We start from the raw sequence: 18,123 nt of genomic DNA, 5'->3' as shown, positions 1-18,123 counted from the left end.
TGATGATGAGAAAAGGTTAAACAAACAAAGTTCTGCCTTTCAAAGACGGCGATGGCTACTATGATGGTGGCGACAGGGCATGAAGAAAGCCAGTGAGCTTTGCCAGACACTTAAGACAGCACAAAGGGGGAAGAAGTGAAAATTGGTTGGTTACCTCTCTCTGAATCCGGGCAGGCATGAGGGGACAGAGCAGAAAACAACACGTTAGCATTCACATGGCAACCGGTGAATAACACAGTCCCGTTAACAGCGACTCTGAGCTCTGACATCCCATCTTAGTTCCCAACTTGGCTGCAATTAATAGCCTTTCGGTGCTTATTTTAGCTGAACTCTCTCACACAGAAGTGTGTATTTTGAGCCGCATTACGATGAAGCCGAGAGATGCCAGCTGAGTTTACAGAGGCAACATATCAACCTGGGGAGGTAATCAAGCCTAAAATATCACAGTGAAATACAGGAAACCATTTGCAGTGAACAGAGGCAGAGCATTTATCCTCATTTTCCAGCTCCACCTGCTGCCAATAAAAAAACGTATGGAAACAATGACATGGCAACAGCCTTACCTGCTTTACCAACACTTCTGACATCCTATTAATAGAGCTACAACATTACACTCCAGGTACTTTCACGGAACTGCATCCACAGAGGGCAACAGAGCAGGAGGGGCGGAAGCAGGGCAGCCGGCCGACGGCGGAGGTGGGACGAGGCCGGGCCAGTAAATGAGCTTAAAGGTGAGAAAACAGATTTGTGCCGGGGAAGAGAGGGGTGGAAGGTGGAGAGGAGCCGACAGCAATTTGGAGTCTGGGGCTGAACGCTTTTGAGTTCCATCCCCAGAGCTGCTCTGAGCTGCCAGAGCAACGCTAATTTCGCCACTTAACCTCCCGACCCAGAGTGCTCACCACCCCCTGCTGGTCTCAGCACAGCCAGTTTGAAGGGGCCCGAGGACAGAGCCCCAAGTCAGTCACAGGCATGCGTCCCACTTGAACAGAATGAAGAGGTGGATAATGAGGAGGAAAGGCAGAAAGCTGCCCTTGCAGGGGCCCTGCGGCCAGGGTCACGGAGCGGCCAACAGGACCCTGCGGAGATGAGGGCTGAAATCACGGTGTGAAAGAGCAAGCACGCCCCGCCACTGGGCAGAGAGGTGAAGCTGTCCACCCGGATACGGAACAGCGACAATGACATCTTATCAACTGGGGGGAAGGCAAGCCAGCAAACAACCCAGGTCGCAGATATAAGGTCTTACAGGAAAAACAACAAATGTTTGAGTGTGCATTTTAATATATGCGTGGCAACAAATCTGGAACAACTTAACATCCAACTGTCAACTCTTACCTGGAGGGGGGATTACAGAGGACTGTATTTAACGCAGTCGTTTAAATATTATACAATAAGAAGACGTGACTTTTGTAGTACAAATATGTAAACATCTACCTCAACACTTGAGGAAAACCACCTGTGACACGCATGCCCCGAGGCGCAGGTAACCACCCTGCGTAGATGTGACGACCACAATCACACTCCCAGCGACTACCAGACTACCATTCACTGAGCTCCGGCTCTGTGATGCCCTAACAGCAACCTGACAAGGCAGATACGACTGTTCTCACTGACAGAAAAGGAAACAAGCTCAGAGGAGTTGAGCGACTTGACCAAGGTACATGGGAAGTCAGCGTCTGACTGTAGGCCTTCAGGACTCTCATTCTGGTCTTCTGGGAATGCGCCTAGGACGGGAACCCCACGCTTCTTCACAGTCCTGACGAATCACCTCACAGTTTGTCTCCCAAATGAGCCAGCACGCTGCTATGGACAGGTGTTCAAGATGGGGCAAAGGGTTTGCCACTGGGGTTTTAGGTAAACGGGGGACCCCCCCCTCCCTCTCTGAGGCCTGTGAACTTCTGCACGGGAAGAAGGAAGCTAAAAATTCCCAAGAGAGGACCTTTAGCTGAGTAAGCAGTCAGAGCTGTGTTCAAATCCTGCTGGTTACTTACCCTCTCTTTTTGCTGGGGTCCCTCTCTGTGCCCCTTGGAACCTGTTTCCTCGTCAGTGAAAAAGGGACAAGGACCCCTGGCTCAGGGTAATCATGCGAACTCAATTAAATGAGATGGTGTGTGCAAAGAATGCGTGTTCTGTTACAAGTGCGACAGACTGCGTCACTATAGTTATCAGCCCCAGGTCATCTGACGGTGTCACATCTCAGCTGGGTCGTGCTGGGCAGCGTTTGAGACGAAATGTCTCCCACAGAAGGGAGGTCACTTGGGGGAGTATCTGTGGCCTCTCCTCAGATTTACTGGGCACCACTTACCATAGCATTGAGGGCACCTCCCTCCACCTCGAGCCTGCCTCTCTGCACTGCCCCACTATCAAAACCAGTCTTTGGAGGCAATTTAGATCATCAGCAAAGGATCCAAAGACCTGGACACCAGTCTCAGTTTGAGTAAACACTCTGTAAGTCACTTAACCTCAATCTTGGGTTTCTTATCTAAGATCACATGCTCTTGGAATCTCCTAATGCTCAGATTTTTATCAGAAAAGAATTCAAGTGCTTTGACTCTTACTACAAAAATGAATGGGCAGCATTTCTTTGACTAACTTTTGATTTATGCCAGGTGCTTTTAATTTTTTATTCTTAATAAAAAGCCTGTGCCTAGTATACGTAGTATACTTAAGTAACCTTAAGTCTAGACCCCCAAGGACGCAGTCTGTTTCTTTTGTGTATAATTATTATTGGCGCCTTGGATATTTGAAATCAGACCCATTACCAGTGATTCACTTAAGGAAATGACATCAATATGTAGCCACTATGCTTTTCCCTGAGGGCAGTACTCAGAAAAATGACACTGAACTTTTAACAATGTTAATTTGTTTGGGGTTAATAGACACTGCTTGATTTAAGTGTTGAAGAGAAAACCAGCCATAAATAGGGACTTCAGAGAGATCTCTGAAATGTCATTTGAAAAATGCAGCAGAGTCCTAGTGGCAGCTGCTTCACCAATTCGACACCTTGTAATGTGCTGGGGAAGAAACATCAGCCCAAAGTTGGGCTTCTGCGTGAAGCGCCATTCTGAGAGCAGGGAAGGCTCAATTCAGAGTCAGGTGCAAGCTTACTCCCGTCTCACCACACAAGATACCAGTGGGGAGAATTCAACCCCATGATGAATTCCACACCAGCCTCACACCTGAAGGCTGCCTGATCTCCATCCTCTCGGCGGCTGTTTCTTGGGAAAATGAACGGAGGAGTAATTGGCAATGTTTTCATTAAAATAAGCCTGAAATAACAGAACTACTTGGCATGTGTAACCGGGCACCCAAATGAATAGGAAATTCCTCAAAAAAAAAAAAAAATAGCATACCAGAATAACAATGTCTACTCCAGCTCTTTGGAAGAGGACGCATCTCCCCAGCACAGCCACCTACTTCGTATGCAATGCACACCGTCTACTTTTCACAAACTAAGCACGTAAAGCAAAGACTTGCCAGGGTACTTCTCGCTCCATGTTTGCAGAACTCTCTGCTTCATACTACTTTTTGATGCTCGTCTGTCATCACTGAGAGTCTTTTGAGCCTTCTGAGCGCCAGCACAGACCAGCATTATCCACATGGCAATGAAGTAAAGACATAAAACTTCATGTCATGAAAGCTCTCAAACCAACTCATGAACCTGACAGTTTCTCTTTTTCCCCAGCTTCAAGTTTTTTGTCCCTGACGTTTATTCACTGTCTGCATTTGGTCAAGGCCCTTAGCCTCTTTGTTCTTCAGTCTCCTCGTCTGTGAAATGGGAGCAATAAGTGGTACTACTCATTTCCTAAGAGCGCTGTGAGGATTGCACCCATGAACCCGTGTCAGACTCTCACAGCAGGACGGCGTGCAGTGTGGACCTGATGGGTACGCTGAGTAGTGCTGTTACCAGCTGAGGGGGAGGAGGCGGAGGAGGGGGAGGAGGGGGAGGAGAGGGGGAGGAGGGGGAGGAGGGAGAGGAGAGGGGGAGGAGGGGGAGGAGGGGGAGGAGGGAGAGGAGAGGGGGAGGAGGGGAGGAGGGGGAGGAGGGAGAGGAGAGGGGGAGGAGGGGGAGGGAGAGGAGAGGGAGGAGGGAGAGGAGAGGGGGAGGAGGGAGAGGAGAGGGGGAGGAGGGGGAGGGAGAGGAGAGGGAGGAGAGGGGGAGGAGGGGGAGGAGGGAGAGGAGAGGGGGAGGAGGGGGAGGAGAGGGGGAGGAGGGGGAGGAGGGGGAAGAGAGGGAGGAGGAGGGGGAGGAGGGGGAGGAGGGGAGGAGGGAGAGGAGAGGGGGAGGAGGGGGAGGAGAGGGGGAGGAGGGGGAGGAGGGAAAGAGAGGGAGGAGGAGGGGGAGGAGGGGGAGGAGGGGGAGGAGGGGGAAGAGAGGGAGGAGGAGGGGGAGGAGGGGAGGAGGGGGTGGAGAGGGAGGAGGAGGGGGAGGAGGGGGAGGAGGGGGAGGAGGTCTGCCAAGAGGAAGGTTTCTAACCTGTTTTGGATCATGGAACCTTTTGGACTCTGATGAAAACACTCCAGATAGAAATACATACAGACCCACACTTTCACACACCATCGCAAGGGGGTGGGGGAGAAAGTTCAATAGTCCCTGAAACTCATTCACAGACCCCTTTAGAATCCACACCCTGCAGGTGAAAGAGCTCCGAACTGAATTCTGAGTTTATGCAAATTTACCTTCTGGTGCCTAGTGAGTTTCAGAAAATGCAGCTCAGGGAAAGGTTCTGTCCTTCCCAGAACGAAACGGCAGCAGGAACACCTCTCTCTGACAAGTGTACCTTCCTTTGCAAAACGAGTATCCTTCCCGCCTCCCTGCTCCTGTCTCCCCCTACCCCCCACCCCAGCACCAGGGAGCCTGTTAACTGCTGACTGGCAGACACAGGCCTTCCCGTTCCAACTACAATAAGTGTGAAGTTGAGGATCTAAAGTGGTTTAAGGTTATTGAAATTCAAGGCACATTCTTCTAAACAAAGGACTTTCTCATGCCGCTAGAGAGAAGACACAATAGTTACCAGTCAGCTTACTAATGAGGCAAAAAAGGATATTTGAGAGCAACCAGAAAATGAGAATTTTTTTTAAGTGCATCTTTGAAGACAGCAAGAATTAACGAGCGTCTGCTTTCGTCTGTGCTGTATTACAGTTAAAAACAAAAACCAAAAAACCTTGCTTCTCTGAATATCTGAGCAAAAAGAGAATACACACGCACAACTTATATTTAGTTCTCAAGTGAGAGATAATTCATGCCACATTATGGTTTCACGGTATAAAGTTTAGGGCACAATCAAAGGATAAAATTAATGTAAAATGTACCTGAATTGTGAAACCATGCGCTGGCTTCCTTCCTGAAAGTAGAGATGGTAAAACAAAAAACAAAATACTTGATACCCATAAGGCCCCTATCTGACAAGGTTTGAGAACAAGGGAATATTTAAAGGTTTTGGTACAGAGGGGGGAAGATGACAGTTCCCCGTACTGGGAAAGTGGTTTCCACGCAAGAAGTGCCACGAGGGCACCAACCACTGGCAGGGTACAGACCAGGCTCTGAGTTAAAACCACGGCAAGCCTGTGGGTGAATTCCCTTCAACTCCATGCACCCAGTCTCACGGAGGGCCTCTTGTGGGGAAGACACATTCTTAAATCTGTTTCTAAACTTTCAAGAGGCTTTAGGGCTATACCTATATAGCCAATCCCCACTCCTTTGTGCAGACAGAAGAAATACTAGTACAGATAACACAAAAAGCCAAAAGACATTTGGCCTTCACTTAAATTATGGAAACTTACATGTAGATACAAGAATCCCTAATACTCTGTAAACTCAATAATACCTACACAAAAATAGACATCAACACTAGAATGACTGATTGCTAAAAGCAAAATAACACTAGCGGTTCCCATTTTATTCAATCTGCCACCCAGCCAGCCTCTGTTCTTGGTGCACATTAACGCCAAGCCACACAATAACCTTGAAGGGGAGCCTCGCGACTCTCATTTTATGAGAGAATCTAAGGTTCAAAACCCCGGAGCTAGAAAGTGGTGGATCCACAAATGGGAGACAGGTTGGCCTGGCTGGTCTCGCCTTTGCTCTGTGTTTTGGGGGCACCTGAGCCTGCCTCCTTCCCAATGAATGGGCTCTCCTCAGGACCTCACCCCTTGATGAAGAAAGGTGGCCTCAGCTTTCTGCTCCTGTCTCCATCCCTATTGGATTTTTGGTTCCACCAGAGCTGGACCTGGTGACAAAAATTGTGTTGTGGGACTTCCCTGGTGGTGCAGTGGTTAAGAATCCGCCTGCCAATGCAGGGGACACGGGTTCGATCCCTGGTCTGGGAAGATCCCACATGCCGCGGAGCAACTAAGCTCCTGCGTCACAACTACGGAAGCCCGTGTGCCTACAGCCCGTGCTCCGCAACAAGAGCAGCCAACGCAGTGAGAAGCCCGCGCACCGCAACGAAGAGTAGCCCCCGCTCACTGCAACTAGAGAAAGCCTGCGTGTAGCAACGAAGACCCAATGCAAGAAGGGAGGGAGGGAGGGAGGAAGGAAGGAAGGGAGGAAGGAAGATCTCCTGGTATTAAGAAATTGTTTAAAAAAAAAAAAGTGCTGTGTTTGGTCTAAATAACTTCTCAGGGCAAAGGCTGAGGATTTCATTCTTTACACAGCAGACATTTATCCTGTTGCTCCCCTGCTTATGACTCTTCCCCCACCTAACCCCAAACTCCGCATCTATTATTCTGGCCTCACTTCCCGCCTCACCCACACTTGCTGGGCTCCAGCCATACTCTGTTCACAAACACGCCCACCGCTTCTGCCTTGGAGCCTATGTGCTCACTGTTCCTGCTGCCTGGACACTTAGTCCCCCAGATCTCCCATGAAGGACTCCCTCTCATCGTCATCACCTCCAGAAGACCCCTCCGGACTACCCAGTCACCACCAACTCTCAAGGCATCTAAAACTACCCTGCTTATTTGTTTACTGTCTGTCCTTCCTCCTGCCCCACAAAAAAGTAAAATCCACGCGAACAGCAACGTTTCTGCCTTGTTCACTCACCACCATGGGTAAGTGTTCACTCATCACTGCCGGGCACGTAATAGGTAATCAATAAATATTTTTTAATAAATAACTAAGTAGCATAAACAAAGGTCTTCCTCCCTTATTCCTGATCATGCTGGTAAGAGAATAATGCTGTGAATAATAGGGACTTGGCTGAATTTCTTTTTCTCCTGCTATTGTTTATTATAGCCGGTACTTTAATAATGGCTTTAGTTCACATTCCGTTCTCATGTCAATGAGAAATAATGTTAATAAAACATATTTTATCTGAATGGGCAGGAAGCGAGTTCTTAGAAGATTATTAATCTCTTGTGACTCAATTTGAAAGCAAAGCAAATCTATACTCTGATCATCTCCAGCAGAAACAACGTTTCCAGAGCCCCTAACTAGATTCCTTCTTTAGAACATTTGTCTAAATGAAAAACGGCTCCTCTGCTCCTAAAGAAATCAATATATAAATTTCCCTTGTATATTGATTTCTATCAAGATTTACTGACTCCCCAGATACTCTTCTTTATCTTTGTACTCTAAGAGAAATAAACTTTTGTTTATCATTTAGAGAAAAGACCCCAGACAACACATTTCCATACACGCGGATGCAGAGGAAGTATGGAGAGCTGGACTGTATATAAGGCAGCACACAGCACCCCCCCCAATGCCTCCTGCCCCCCAGCCAGCAGGTGCTACACTGTCTGAGCAGGGGTTAACTTCTGGATACAGTTTGAAAGAAGACACACCGTTCCTATTGGATGAGGTTACTTCTTACACACAGCTAGCCTCCTTACTCCAGCATCCTTTTTCTTTTCCCTCAAATATAATAAATCTTTAAAAAAATAAAACCACAATCCCATCACGGTAGCATCCTGTTTTTACTGTCCGAGTTCACCTTCCTTTTACTGTCCATATGTCTTCACACCTGACAAACAGAATTAACATGCCATCTCGAAGAAGCTCAAGCGTGGGTTCAGGGATGTTCAAATGACGGTCTGCCGCAGAAGTACCCCTACCAGCCTGACCTTCTTCAGGAGTGCTCTCTGGAGACTGGTTTTCAGAGCACCATAAAGCTGCCCAAAGGTGACCGAGCCTTCTTGCTTCCAAAGGACAAGATCACTATTTCAGTTGTCACTGTGGTTTCCACCCAGGTCCTTTACATCAGGGGTCGCAAACAACGGCCCCAGGACCACAGTCCATCCACTCCGTCTGCTTTTATAAACAGAGTGTCACTGGACACAGCCGTACTCCTTCATCTCCTACTGTCTAAGGCTGCTTCTGTGCCAGCATGACAGAGCTGAGGAGTTGCAACAGAGGCCACAGAGCCCCAAATATTTCATATCTGGACTTCCACAGAACAAGTGTGGAACCCTGCCCTGGATGTCGGCCTGATTCAGAGGTGCAACACACAACATGGGCAAACAGGGAGACTAGGACCAGCTCAATAACTTGCGGAGCCCAGTGCAAAATGAAAACGCAAGGCCCTGCGTGAAAAAATCATTACGAATTTCAAGATGGTAACAGCAGAGCAGTGAACCAAGCGTGTATTAAACCCGTTGCGACTGGCTGAGATGGTGGAATAATCCTTGTTACAGGTGACAAACTCCAGGGCCAGCTGGAAACTATTCCACCCAGAAACAGGAGTAAGAACTCTTCCAATTTTCAGCTTTAGAATCAAAATATCTTTTGCTCAACTAAAATGCTACATGGGTGCCCAAAATGAGAACCAGAATCAATACGGGTCTCTGCTCCAGCCGCTTTATTTTGGAAGAGTCACTAGCAGGCTATGACTCCTCTTAGCCTGCCAATGCAGGGGACACAGGTTCGATCCCTGGTCCGGGAAGATCCACATGCCGCAGAGCAACTAAGCCCCTGCGCCACACTACTGAACCTGAAAAACATTCTTTTTTCTTTTTTGGGGGGTTGCGGGGGGTGGATAAAAAACAAAATACACTGGACTCCTTGAAAACAGCATTTTCATGTAACCTGGCAAACAGATGCATGCTTTGACATGACAGAATCAGGTCAAATCAGCCCCGACTGTCAACTGTGTTCTCCGCAGCTGCTTTTCCTCTATCATAATTATTTCAGCTGTCATAATTTATTCATCCCCAGACACACTTACATGTTCTAGGGTAACAAGTCCAGGCTTCCAGATCAGAAGGGATGGCAGCCCAAGTCACTTCTGCCCCTTCTCGTCTGCCTAAAATTCTGACTGCAGAAGAAATATTTCCTGCATCAATATTTTTCTGCAAACCCAAACCAAAGATGGTTTCAAAACCAAAGTTAACTGACAAAGACATTGTTAAGCTTTCATGTTCACAAATCGGAAGCTAGAAGGAGGGGCCCCCCAAAAAAAATCCCATCAGAGACCAAGTATTTCATTTCTCTACTTTTTAGATACAAGGAAATGGCTTTTCTAGCTCCCAAAATGCACAGTGAATTTCCTGCAAAGTTACTAAGGAATATTACTCTTTCTGATTTTAAATAGATATAGAACAAGTCTTATTTACAACAGAATATCTGTTGTTGGAACAATGGAGGATACCGTATATGAAATAAACAACTTCAGATGCAATTATCAATGGTATCTTATAAATCTGGAAGCAAAGGTAGAGTAATTCCGTATGGATTAAAGTTTAAACCTGTCTTCTTTCTTACTTTGATCCTTCATTTTTATGACAGAACAGAGAAAATGCTCAAAGGTCTGATAACCAGTTGAGAATGATAGTCAGGGCACTGAAGGGTGAAAATGTCCTGGAAAAAATGGCCAAATGCACAGCACTCCACTGGGTAGGGCCGCTCATCCGCACTGGAGAATAAGACAGAATTAAGTCAAGGTCTTGGTATAATATAAATTGAAAGTGAGTTGCTCATTGCTTAATTGTCCTTATACAGTCATTATTTCTATTAATACATATATCCAACAGAAATAAACAATGAATCTAAAAATTCAGCTACGGTCCTAGGTGACTCGTGTCCTGCATCTTCCATAGTCAACCCTGCCAGTTCAATCTCCACAACCTGCTTCTCTTCATCCCCTCTGCCACCACTTTGATCTTTCCTGGACCAGGACTCAATAACTGAACCCTCAGCTTCCAGCTCAGCTCCCGACATCCATACCCCCTTAACAGCATTCACTGAGATCTTTCTTCACGAAACAAATTAGATCATGGCACTCCCCTGGTTACCACCTTTCAGAGGTTTCTCATGGCATTAAAAAGAAAATTCAAACCTTCAACCATAACCAAAAAGCCCTGTATGATCCTGTCCCCCAGGCCCCAACCACCTCTTCCAACCCAGCCACATATCACTGGACTTCCTGCTCCGGGCTCCAGCCACCCTGGCCTTCTCTCACATCCTTGGACATGCTGAGCACCCCTCGTCCTTCCTCCTTCCTCCTGCTCCCCTCACACACCTGGCTTCTTCCCAGCTTTCAAGGTCAGCTCAAATGCCACCTCCTAGGATGGGCTGCCCCTTGGTGGCCCTTTTCCCCACCGAGGTACTCTCTCTCTGTTGCATTGTGCTGTTGACCTCACAGCACTTATCATGATCCATATCATCTTGCTTCCTGAATTGTTCTTCCAGCTCATCTCCTGCCTCTTTGAACCCTATCTCTCTCACTTCCTCATGTACCTCATGAGATGCCCGACACACGGATGTTCCACATCTGCTGAAGGGCAAATTAATCTATAGATTAGAAATATCAAGTACGTGTGATAATCAGAGTTAAACCCTAAAAACAGAAAGTGAAATATTTCATCTACATTCATTCAACAATTCAATTATTTATGGAGAGCGTCCTATGCCAGGTACTATGTTAAGAACAAAGGAATTCAAAAAGCTAAGACCTTCTCAAAAATGTCATATTCTTTATTTAAAACAGGCAGTTGAAAAGGACAAGTTACACTACTATTTAGTATGTTTTCACGTGACCCTAGGGATCTGTGGAAAAGTCTGAAAGCCCAGACAAGTAAGAAATTAAGTATCATCAGTACACTCCCTCAAATCCATGAAAAGTAGAGAGTGCATGATAGGGGTTTTCCAACCACGTTCCAGGTCTCTAAACCTAGGAGTCACCTCAACAGCTGGGAAACTGGGGACAGATATAAAGCTTAGCTCAGTCAGTGGTCCAGAATGAAATTCATGAAAGCTACTGAGGTGAGACTAGGAGACTGCATGAAGGATAGTTTGTGAAACAGACTGGAATTACCACCTCTGAAAAAACAATGCCACTGTTCAAACTCTTTGAGAACTCAGCTTCTCCTGGCCCTCCTTGCAGTCCCAGGCTCCTCTGAGAGGTATCCACAATCAAGGCAAGCAGGTTCAAGAAGACAGAGTCCAGCGCACAACGACCCACTGGTCTGATTAATACCTCCATCCTTGGAGTGGAGGTGACTCCGGCCCCACCTGTTTGTACCTACAGCCTGGGCTCAGCGGACCTCCCGGGCAGCAGCATCCTCCTGGCTCCCCTCGGGGTCATCCATACTGCTCCCCAGGGATGCTCCAAGTTCAGAGGACCCAAAATGGGTCCTGTGCTAGAACAGTGTGAAATCCAAGAAAGCAAGAAGGTACTTGTTGCATTTACCATTTGATCATCAGTGCCACTGCCAAGCACATAGCAAGTGTTCAATAAATGTTTGTTAAATAAATTATCCCCATTGCTCAAAAGCCAGGACTTGTTAGAATGACAGAAAAAACTCATAAACAAACCAGCAGCTGTCAGAAAGGTGGGGTTCCTGGACCAAACCGGCACACACAGCCCATGCCTTCACTCTGAGCCAAGTCCGACAGCACTTTCTACAACGACAGTGGCTGATGCCTTGTAGAAAGTCTTTCCCCTACTAAGCTTGTTATACACATCTCACTTTGGACAACAAAACCGCTGGTAACTTATAAAATTACAGATGAAATTTACAAATACAGATTTAGGGCTGTTCTCCTCACAAAGCATTATGTGTCTAACTTCTTGGGAAAGGCCTCAGGACACCTCTGTCCTGAAAGGCTTCACAAAGCAAATAACAACTCAAGGGCAGTGGCAAAGATCTGAACTTTGGGGAGAAAGCTTAAAAACTGCTTTTGTGTCAGAGTAAGGCTGGAGGAGAAACTGACTGCTCCTGGTCTAAGGAAACCAGAAAGAGAACAACACCAGGAAAGCAGGCGGAATCCACCATTCATGATACTAGTCAAAGCTAGGCTGCAGCTGCAGTTATAAAGAGAAAGAAAAGACTAATGAGATTGCTCCTCCCCCGCCTCTTCCCACCCAAGGCAGTAATGAAGATTCACAGCTACCACATTAACTGGGGAATCGATAGACATGCCTGGATACAATACTGGTACAGGGAAATAGATAATACATAGAAAAGACACAGATTCCCCAAGTATCCAATCAAGTGTTGTGTTCAATATTTATGTCACGTTTTTCTTTAAAAAAAAACAAAAAACAAAAAAACCCAAACCAAAAATCTACTTTTTTTCCAGTGCCAAGAACAAGCACGTGATAAGTTGGCAGCTTTTCCTACCTTTTAGGAATTTGAGACATTTGCATGGAAGTCCACCAATATTGTAAGTCATCCAACTAAAATTATTTGAAACTGCACAGTCTTTCTACACCAAAGGATATTGCTTTTAATTCAAAAATCGAATTACCAAGATCCTGCAATATTTTTCACTCCTAATGTAGACAAGAGGACATAAACGTGGATTCATCAGAGGGCATGTGAGATGAATGCACTCATTTGCTCAATCATAACACTGGACACAACAGAAATGCCCAGGGTGGACCATGTGAACAGCCCACCCCTGAACAGCTTCCTGCCACCCTGGTAAACTGCATCAAAAGACTCCTCCACCTTCCCTCCATTTCATACAATACTCATCCTTCCCTCCAGCAAGGCAGAAAAGACCCCTCCTCAGCCCTCCCGGCCGCCCCCAACCTCGCAAAGCACTGACTCCGGGGAAGAGAGGATGCAGCCTTTGTCCCGCGGGTCGGGTCTCCCCGACGCAAGCTCGGGCGCCCACCCCGCCAGTTACCTCTGCGCTCACCTGCAGACAAAGGCGCGCCGCTCCCTCCCCAAGGCCCTCACCTTGGCCTCCCGGGCGGCCCTGGGGCTGGGCGACGATGCCGCCCCCGTGCAGGGGACGAGACCAGGTTGCAGGAACCACCCACCCCGCAGCGGTCGCTCACACCAGCTGCTGTGCGTTTCTTCCGTCCCAAGTTGAAGCAAGTACCATCCGCGCCTCCCCACGCGCGGCCCGCCCGCCGCCGCAGCCCATTGGCTGCTGAAGAGGCACGTGGGCCGCCCCCGCCCCGCCCAGCGCTCACTCCCCTGCCAGGTGCCCCCGGCCAGGTGCTCCCAGCCGCTGGGGCCAGGGCCAAGGTGCGCAAAAGAGAGGGGCGGAGTACCCCCTTCCCTACCTACCCCCATTCTGTGACGAATGTTTCCCTTGTGGGACTCCCAGGACTTGGAAACTTCATCCTAATCCCACCTCTTTAAAAAGCTGACATCCCGGGCCTGAGTTTCCGGTTTCTCTTACGACCAGGCAGACCCGCCTGATGAATGCCAGGGAGAGGGCCCGTCCTGCAACCCACAGCCAGAAAGCCTCTGCAATACTACAACTAAGCAGAAGAAAACTGTAGCTTAATCAATCAGGCAGCAAGTTTTGAACTAAGCTGAAAGTAGTTTTTACAGATTCCCTCCCAATTTACACGAAGCCCACAACAGTGGTTCACCCCTCCGCCTCTGGTAAGGCACCTTTTGTTCACTGTTGACTTAAAGCCAGGATGGCACCCCAACACGGTCATCTAGCTGGGAGCTTCCTTCCCCCCGCACATACATGGAAGCAGAAAAGTGTCCCGTTGGCTAAACAACAGCATTTAAGTAAGAGTGCTGGCCAGCCACTGGCCAAAACCGTTCTGAAAGGAAAACCCAAGGTCTCTTACTGACCATATTCTATGTGTACTGAAAGTATTTCCTTTTCCTAATTATTTCTGGGCAAGAATAAGTTATTTGAGCGATTACAAGATGAAACAGGCAGGGAACATCAGCCATGTTTTCTGCCAAATTCAAAGTTCCATACACTCCTTTTATAAGGAAAGGAACAGAAAATACAAAATATACATGGAAAATCAAGGGAGTATGTAACTAAAAGGCCTTGGCTGGGTTTAGTAAAACCCACCACAGATATACTGGAAACTCTTTTTTAACGTTCCTGTTTTAAAAGAGGATTAAACATCTCACTCATTCAACATTTATTAAGCTCTTCCTAAGTGCCAGGCTCTGTGCTGACAATTTTATATTAGGCTTTTGTGGTTAGCGACTGTTTTTCAAGGGGGGCGTGATTTAATTCATGGTGTATTGAATATATGACCAGTAATACCTGAGTGATTTAGAACAACTGTTTACAATGAACTGCTCTGGCAACCGCAGCTGTTTGGAACACAGCCCATACTAGAAGTGGGCATGGGGGTGGGCTTGAGTCTTGGGGTTCAGCAGTCAGAACAGGTGTCACCTAGTCTGGAGACATGAACTGACTTCACCGGACTGCACCTGTCCCCCTGTCAGAGGGCACCTTTCCTTCCTTACACATAATTCTAGTCAGTCTGGTTATCTGCTTCTCTGCCTACAGCCAAGGGGAAGCCACAATCAGATGGGGCTGCCAGATGCCCACTGGTGACAGCACAGTATGACAGCCAAGGGTCTGCTGGCAGGGATGACAAGACCTGCCAACTCTACCTCCTCCTGCTGTCTCAAACTCACCCCCTCTCTCCGACTCCAGTGTCACCACCTAGTGCCAAGCCCCCATCTCCTCCCATCGTGATGGTCGTAATAGTCTTCTCAGAGTCTCCCTGTTTTCACTCTTGTCGCTGACTGGCTATTCTCACTGCAGCCACACACATGACCCTTTAGAAAAAGAAATCACAAACCTAAGCATCCACGCTCCTGCTTGCAAACTCTACAATGGCTTCCTGTTGGTTGGAAATAAAGTCCATAATCATTTTCGGGGTCTCTGAGGCCTCCTGGGATCTGGTCCCTATTTTCACTATAGTCATCGCTGCAACCACATTCCCTCCTCTTTCTGTCTGCTCCAGCCTCCTCTCCTTCCAGTTTCTGGAACATGCCCAGCTACTTCCCACCTCAGAGCCTTTGCACCCACTGTCCCCTACCTCTGAGACGCTCTTCACTGCACTACTCACCTGGCTGATCCGTCTCATCCTTCAGATCTTAGTTTACTTACCTCCTTGTGAAAAATCTTCCTAACAGTACCACCCATCATCCCACAACCCCAAGCATCCAGACTCTTCCTGCACAGTCCCCATCTTCCTCACTTTCTGGTGAGTTTTATAAACTTATAGTGGGGTTTGGTTTTGTTCCTGAATAGTAAAGAATTCAGCCTTGGCCAAAAAGAGGTCTGGCTCTTGCCATCAGCTTCTGGGAGGTAATCTTTAAGACACGCAATGTCATACCTGATATGAGTGTTTTTGTTTACCTGGGGGTCTCGGGTCACACCAGATAGTCTAACAATGTGATTTAGGGTAGGGGCTTTGGGTCATTTGGCCTTAGTTCCACCTCTTGGCGGGGGGCGGGTAGAGACGTAGCTCAGACACATGGATGGTCAACCATGTCCACGTGATGGAGCCTCCATAACAAGTCTGGACACCGAGGCTCAGATGAACTTCCCTGGTTGGCAATACTCTGTGCACACTGTCACACATCAGTGCTGGGAAGGCTCTGCTGTCCATGAGCCCACGGGGAGAGGACAACGGAAGCCCCTTATGTGGCTCTCTCCTGGACTGGCCCTACGTACCTCTTCTCTCGGCTGAGTTTAATCCATACCCTTTAGCTGTGAGTGAGTTCTGTGAATCCTTCTAGCAGATTATCGAATCTAAGAGTGGTTTTGTGGGCTGTTCCTCATCATATTTTCAGCAGCAAGCACACTTCCTGACACACAGTAAGTGCTTAATACATTTAATAATCAAATTTAATAAATTACAATTTTTTATGGGTACTTTTGAAATGAGCACGTAATCAGCATGTAATGCCTTTACAATTTAAGGAATAGATGTCCATTTTGCCAACTCCTACTTCTGAGTCAAGGTCCAGATCAAATGTCACCTTTTCCCTGAAGCCTTTCCCCACTCCCTAGGGCTTGCCATTCTTGCCTGTGTTTTCTGGCCCATTGCTCTGCTTTCAGAGCAGTCAGTGGTATTGAAATGTCTCTTCTTGTGAAAGAACTATGTTAGATCAACTCTGAGTTCCTAGCACTGGGCACGGTGCTTACACAGAGCAGGTATGCAAAAGGTGTTTGCAGAATAAAGGCAATTTTTAAAAAACGGATTTGGTTTATTGAAAGATAGGTTCAGTTAGCTGTGAAATCCTGGTACATATTACAGCTCATTCCCTGAAAAATAAGGTAGCTGTTACTGTAGTAACTGAGTATTAAAATGGTGTTCTACTCTATTATTTTCTTTTGTTCTTTCTAAAAATAAAGATGTTCCTCAAAATTATTAACCACATTAAAAACCTGACATGATTTAAATAAAAATATGAAAGCAGATCACCAAACTTTTAAGCATCTGACTCCCTAATTAGAATGAAATATTACAGTTTATTTACATAATACATTAAGAAAAAAAAATCTAAGCCCTAATCTTATTCTCCTCCATACAAACCTAATTGAAAATTCAAACAGCACACCAATAACCTATGGTGTCTGCAAGTAGCACAGAAAAATCAATTTTATTTCCTTCAGACCTGTATTTAAACTGGATAATAACTGCTATGATGTGCAACAGCCATAATCCAATTTCAATTTATTTGATTAGATGAGTATAAACATTAAATAAGAAACTAATGGGATTGTCATAACAACGTTCACGCTGTTAACTCATTATAGGCAAAGCATTTTAATTTGCTCCGAGAAACACGTGCTGCTAGAAAATATATAAATATGGATTTGAACAATCCTTAAATCCCATACACAAAGATCCTTACATTGCCTCACCCAAAGATAAATTTGGAGGCCACTTGAAACTCCCCCTGAATTTAGGATAAGGAAAGCTCCGAACGACTCCTTGAACATTTGAGTTTTGGTTTTTTTTTTTAAAACATTCCTTTGTATCACAATGCAGAATCACAGAGGATATCAAAGCAGCAGCCACATTGGTGGTTCTTAAATTATAATGTGCATAATAATTGTTAAAATAAAGATGCCCGGGCTCACTCCAAGAGAGTGATTCAGAAGATCTGGAGTGACCCCTTGCTCTTCTCACAAAAGCACCCAGAGGATTGGGAGGCAGGTGGCCTGTGAACTGTACACTGAGAAACTGTTTCCAAAGAAGGGGACAGGAATTCTGTGTGGGTGAAGGAAGTCAAATGACACAGACAAAGACAATGGACAACGCGATGCTGTAGCACTTTCTGTGTCCCCCACTGGACTCTAAGATCCTGGGAGCTCAACCATGCCTTTTTTGGTTTTGTGTCTTCAGGCCCAGGTCAGCACCGAGCACTTACTAAATTAAGTTCATTTGTAGCAAAGTGGCACGCACTCATGCTCTCACCTACAGGGACATCAAGTGAATTAACCAGGGTGCATTTCTGAGGGTCATACATAATCCTAACAAGGTTATCAACAGAGCAGGGGGGTGTTTGGGCCGGACCTAGATCAGCGCCTTTCAAACGTCGATGTGCAAATGCATCCTCTGAGGGTTTGTTAGAATGCCAATTCCAATTCAGTAGGTTTGGGGCAGGGCCTACATTTCTAAAAAGCTCCCAGGTGATGCGGATGCTCTAGTCCAAAGACTCCACTTTCAGAGGCAAGAATCCAGATGTAACTTAGCCAAACACGGCCACAGTGACAAAGAAACAGCAAAAAAGAATGCAACCCTCAGATCTACAGTGAACCTGGCAACGAAAGCCAAGGAGTGGTGGACCAAGAGTAATACTTCCCAACTTATTTTAAAGGACTGTGTACTTGATGGTTGCTCTCGGAAGAATCCATAATGTGCATTCGTAAAGGAAAAGCCCCACTGCCCCACAAAACATCAGATGCAGCAGCAGATTTGCTTGCACTCACACAAGGGTGTG

General features: G+C 46.7%; 1 protein-coding gene across 19 annotated transcripts in view; it reads right to left on the bottom strand.

Moving 5' to 3' along the window:
• APBB2 (amyloid beta precursor protein binding family B member 2) overlaps positions 1–18,123 on the bottom strand; it is a 363,766-nt gene that overhangs the window by 22,759 nt on the left and 322,884 nt on the right. For 13 of the 19 annotated variants that reach the window (XM_036852187.1, XM_036852200.1, XM_036852203.1 and 10 more), the window contains one exon: positions 4,760–4,765. The exons of 5 other annotated variants lie outside the window; for them this stretch is intronic. In XM_036852187.1, the coding sequence (XP_036708082.1) occupies positions 4,760–4,765 (6 nt within the window). Of the gene's footprint in view, positions 1–154; positions 280–4,759; positions 4,766–18,123 lie in introns of those variants that run through there. One more of the 19 variants, XM_036852207.1, reaches the window with a different exon arrangement.

Source organism: Balaenoptera musculus, chromosome 5 (assembly GCF_009873245.2).
Source record: "Balaenoptera musculus isolate JJ_BM4_2016_0621 chromosome 5, mBalMus1.pri.v3, whole genome shotgun sequence".
Classification (NCBI taxonomy): domain Eukaryota; kingdom Metazoa; phylum Chordata; class Mammalia; order Artiodactyla; family Balaenopteridae; genus Balaenoptera; species Balaenoptera musculus.
Note: the sequence above shows the minus strand (reverse complement) of the source record. Positions and strands in the feature narration are given on the sequence as shown.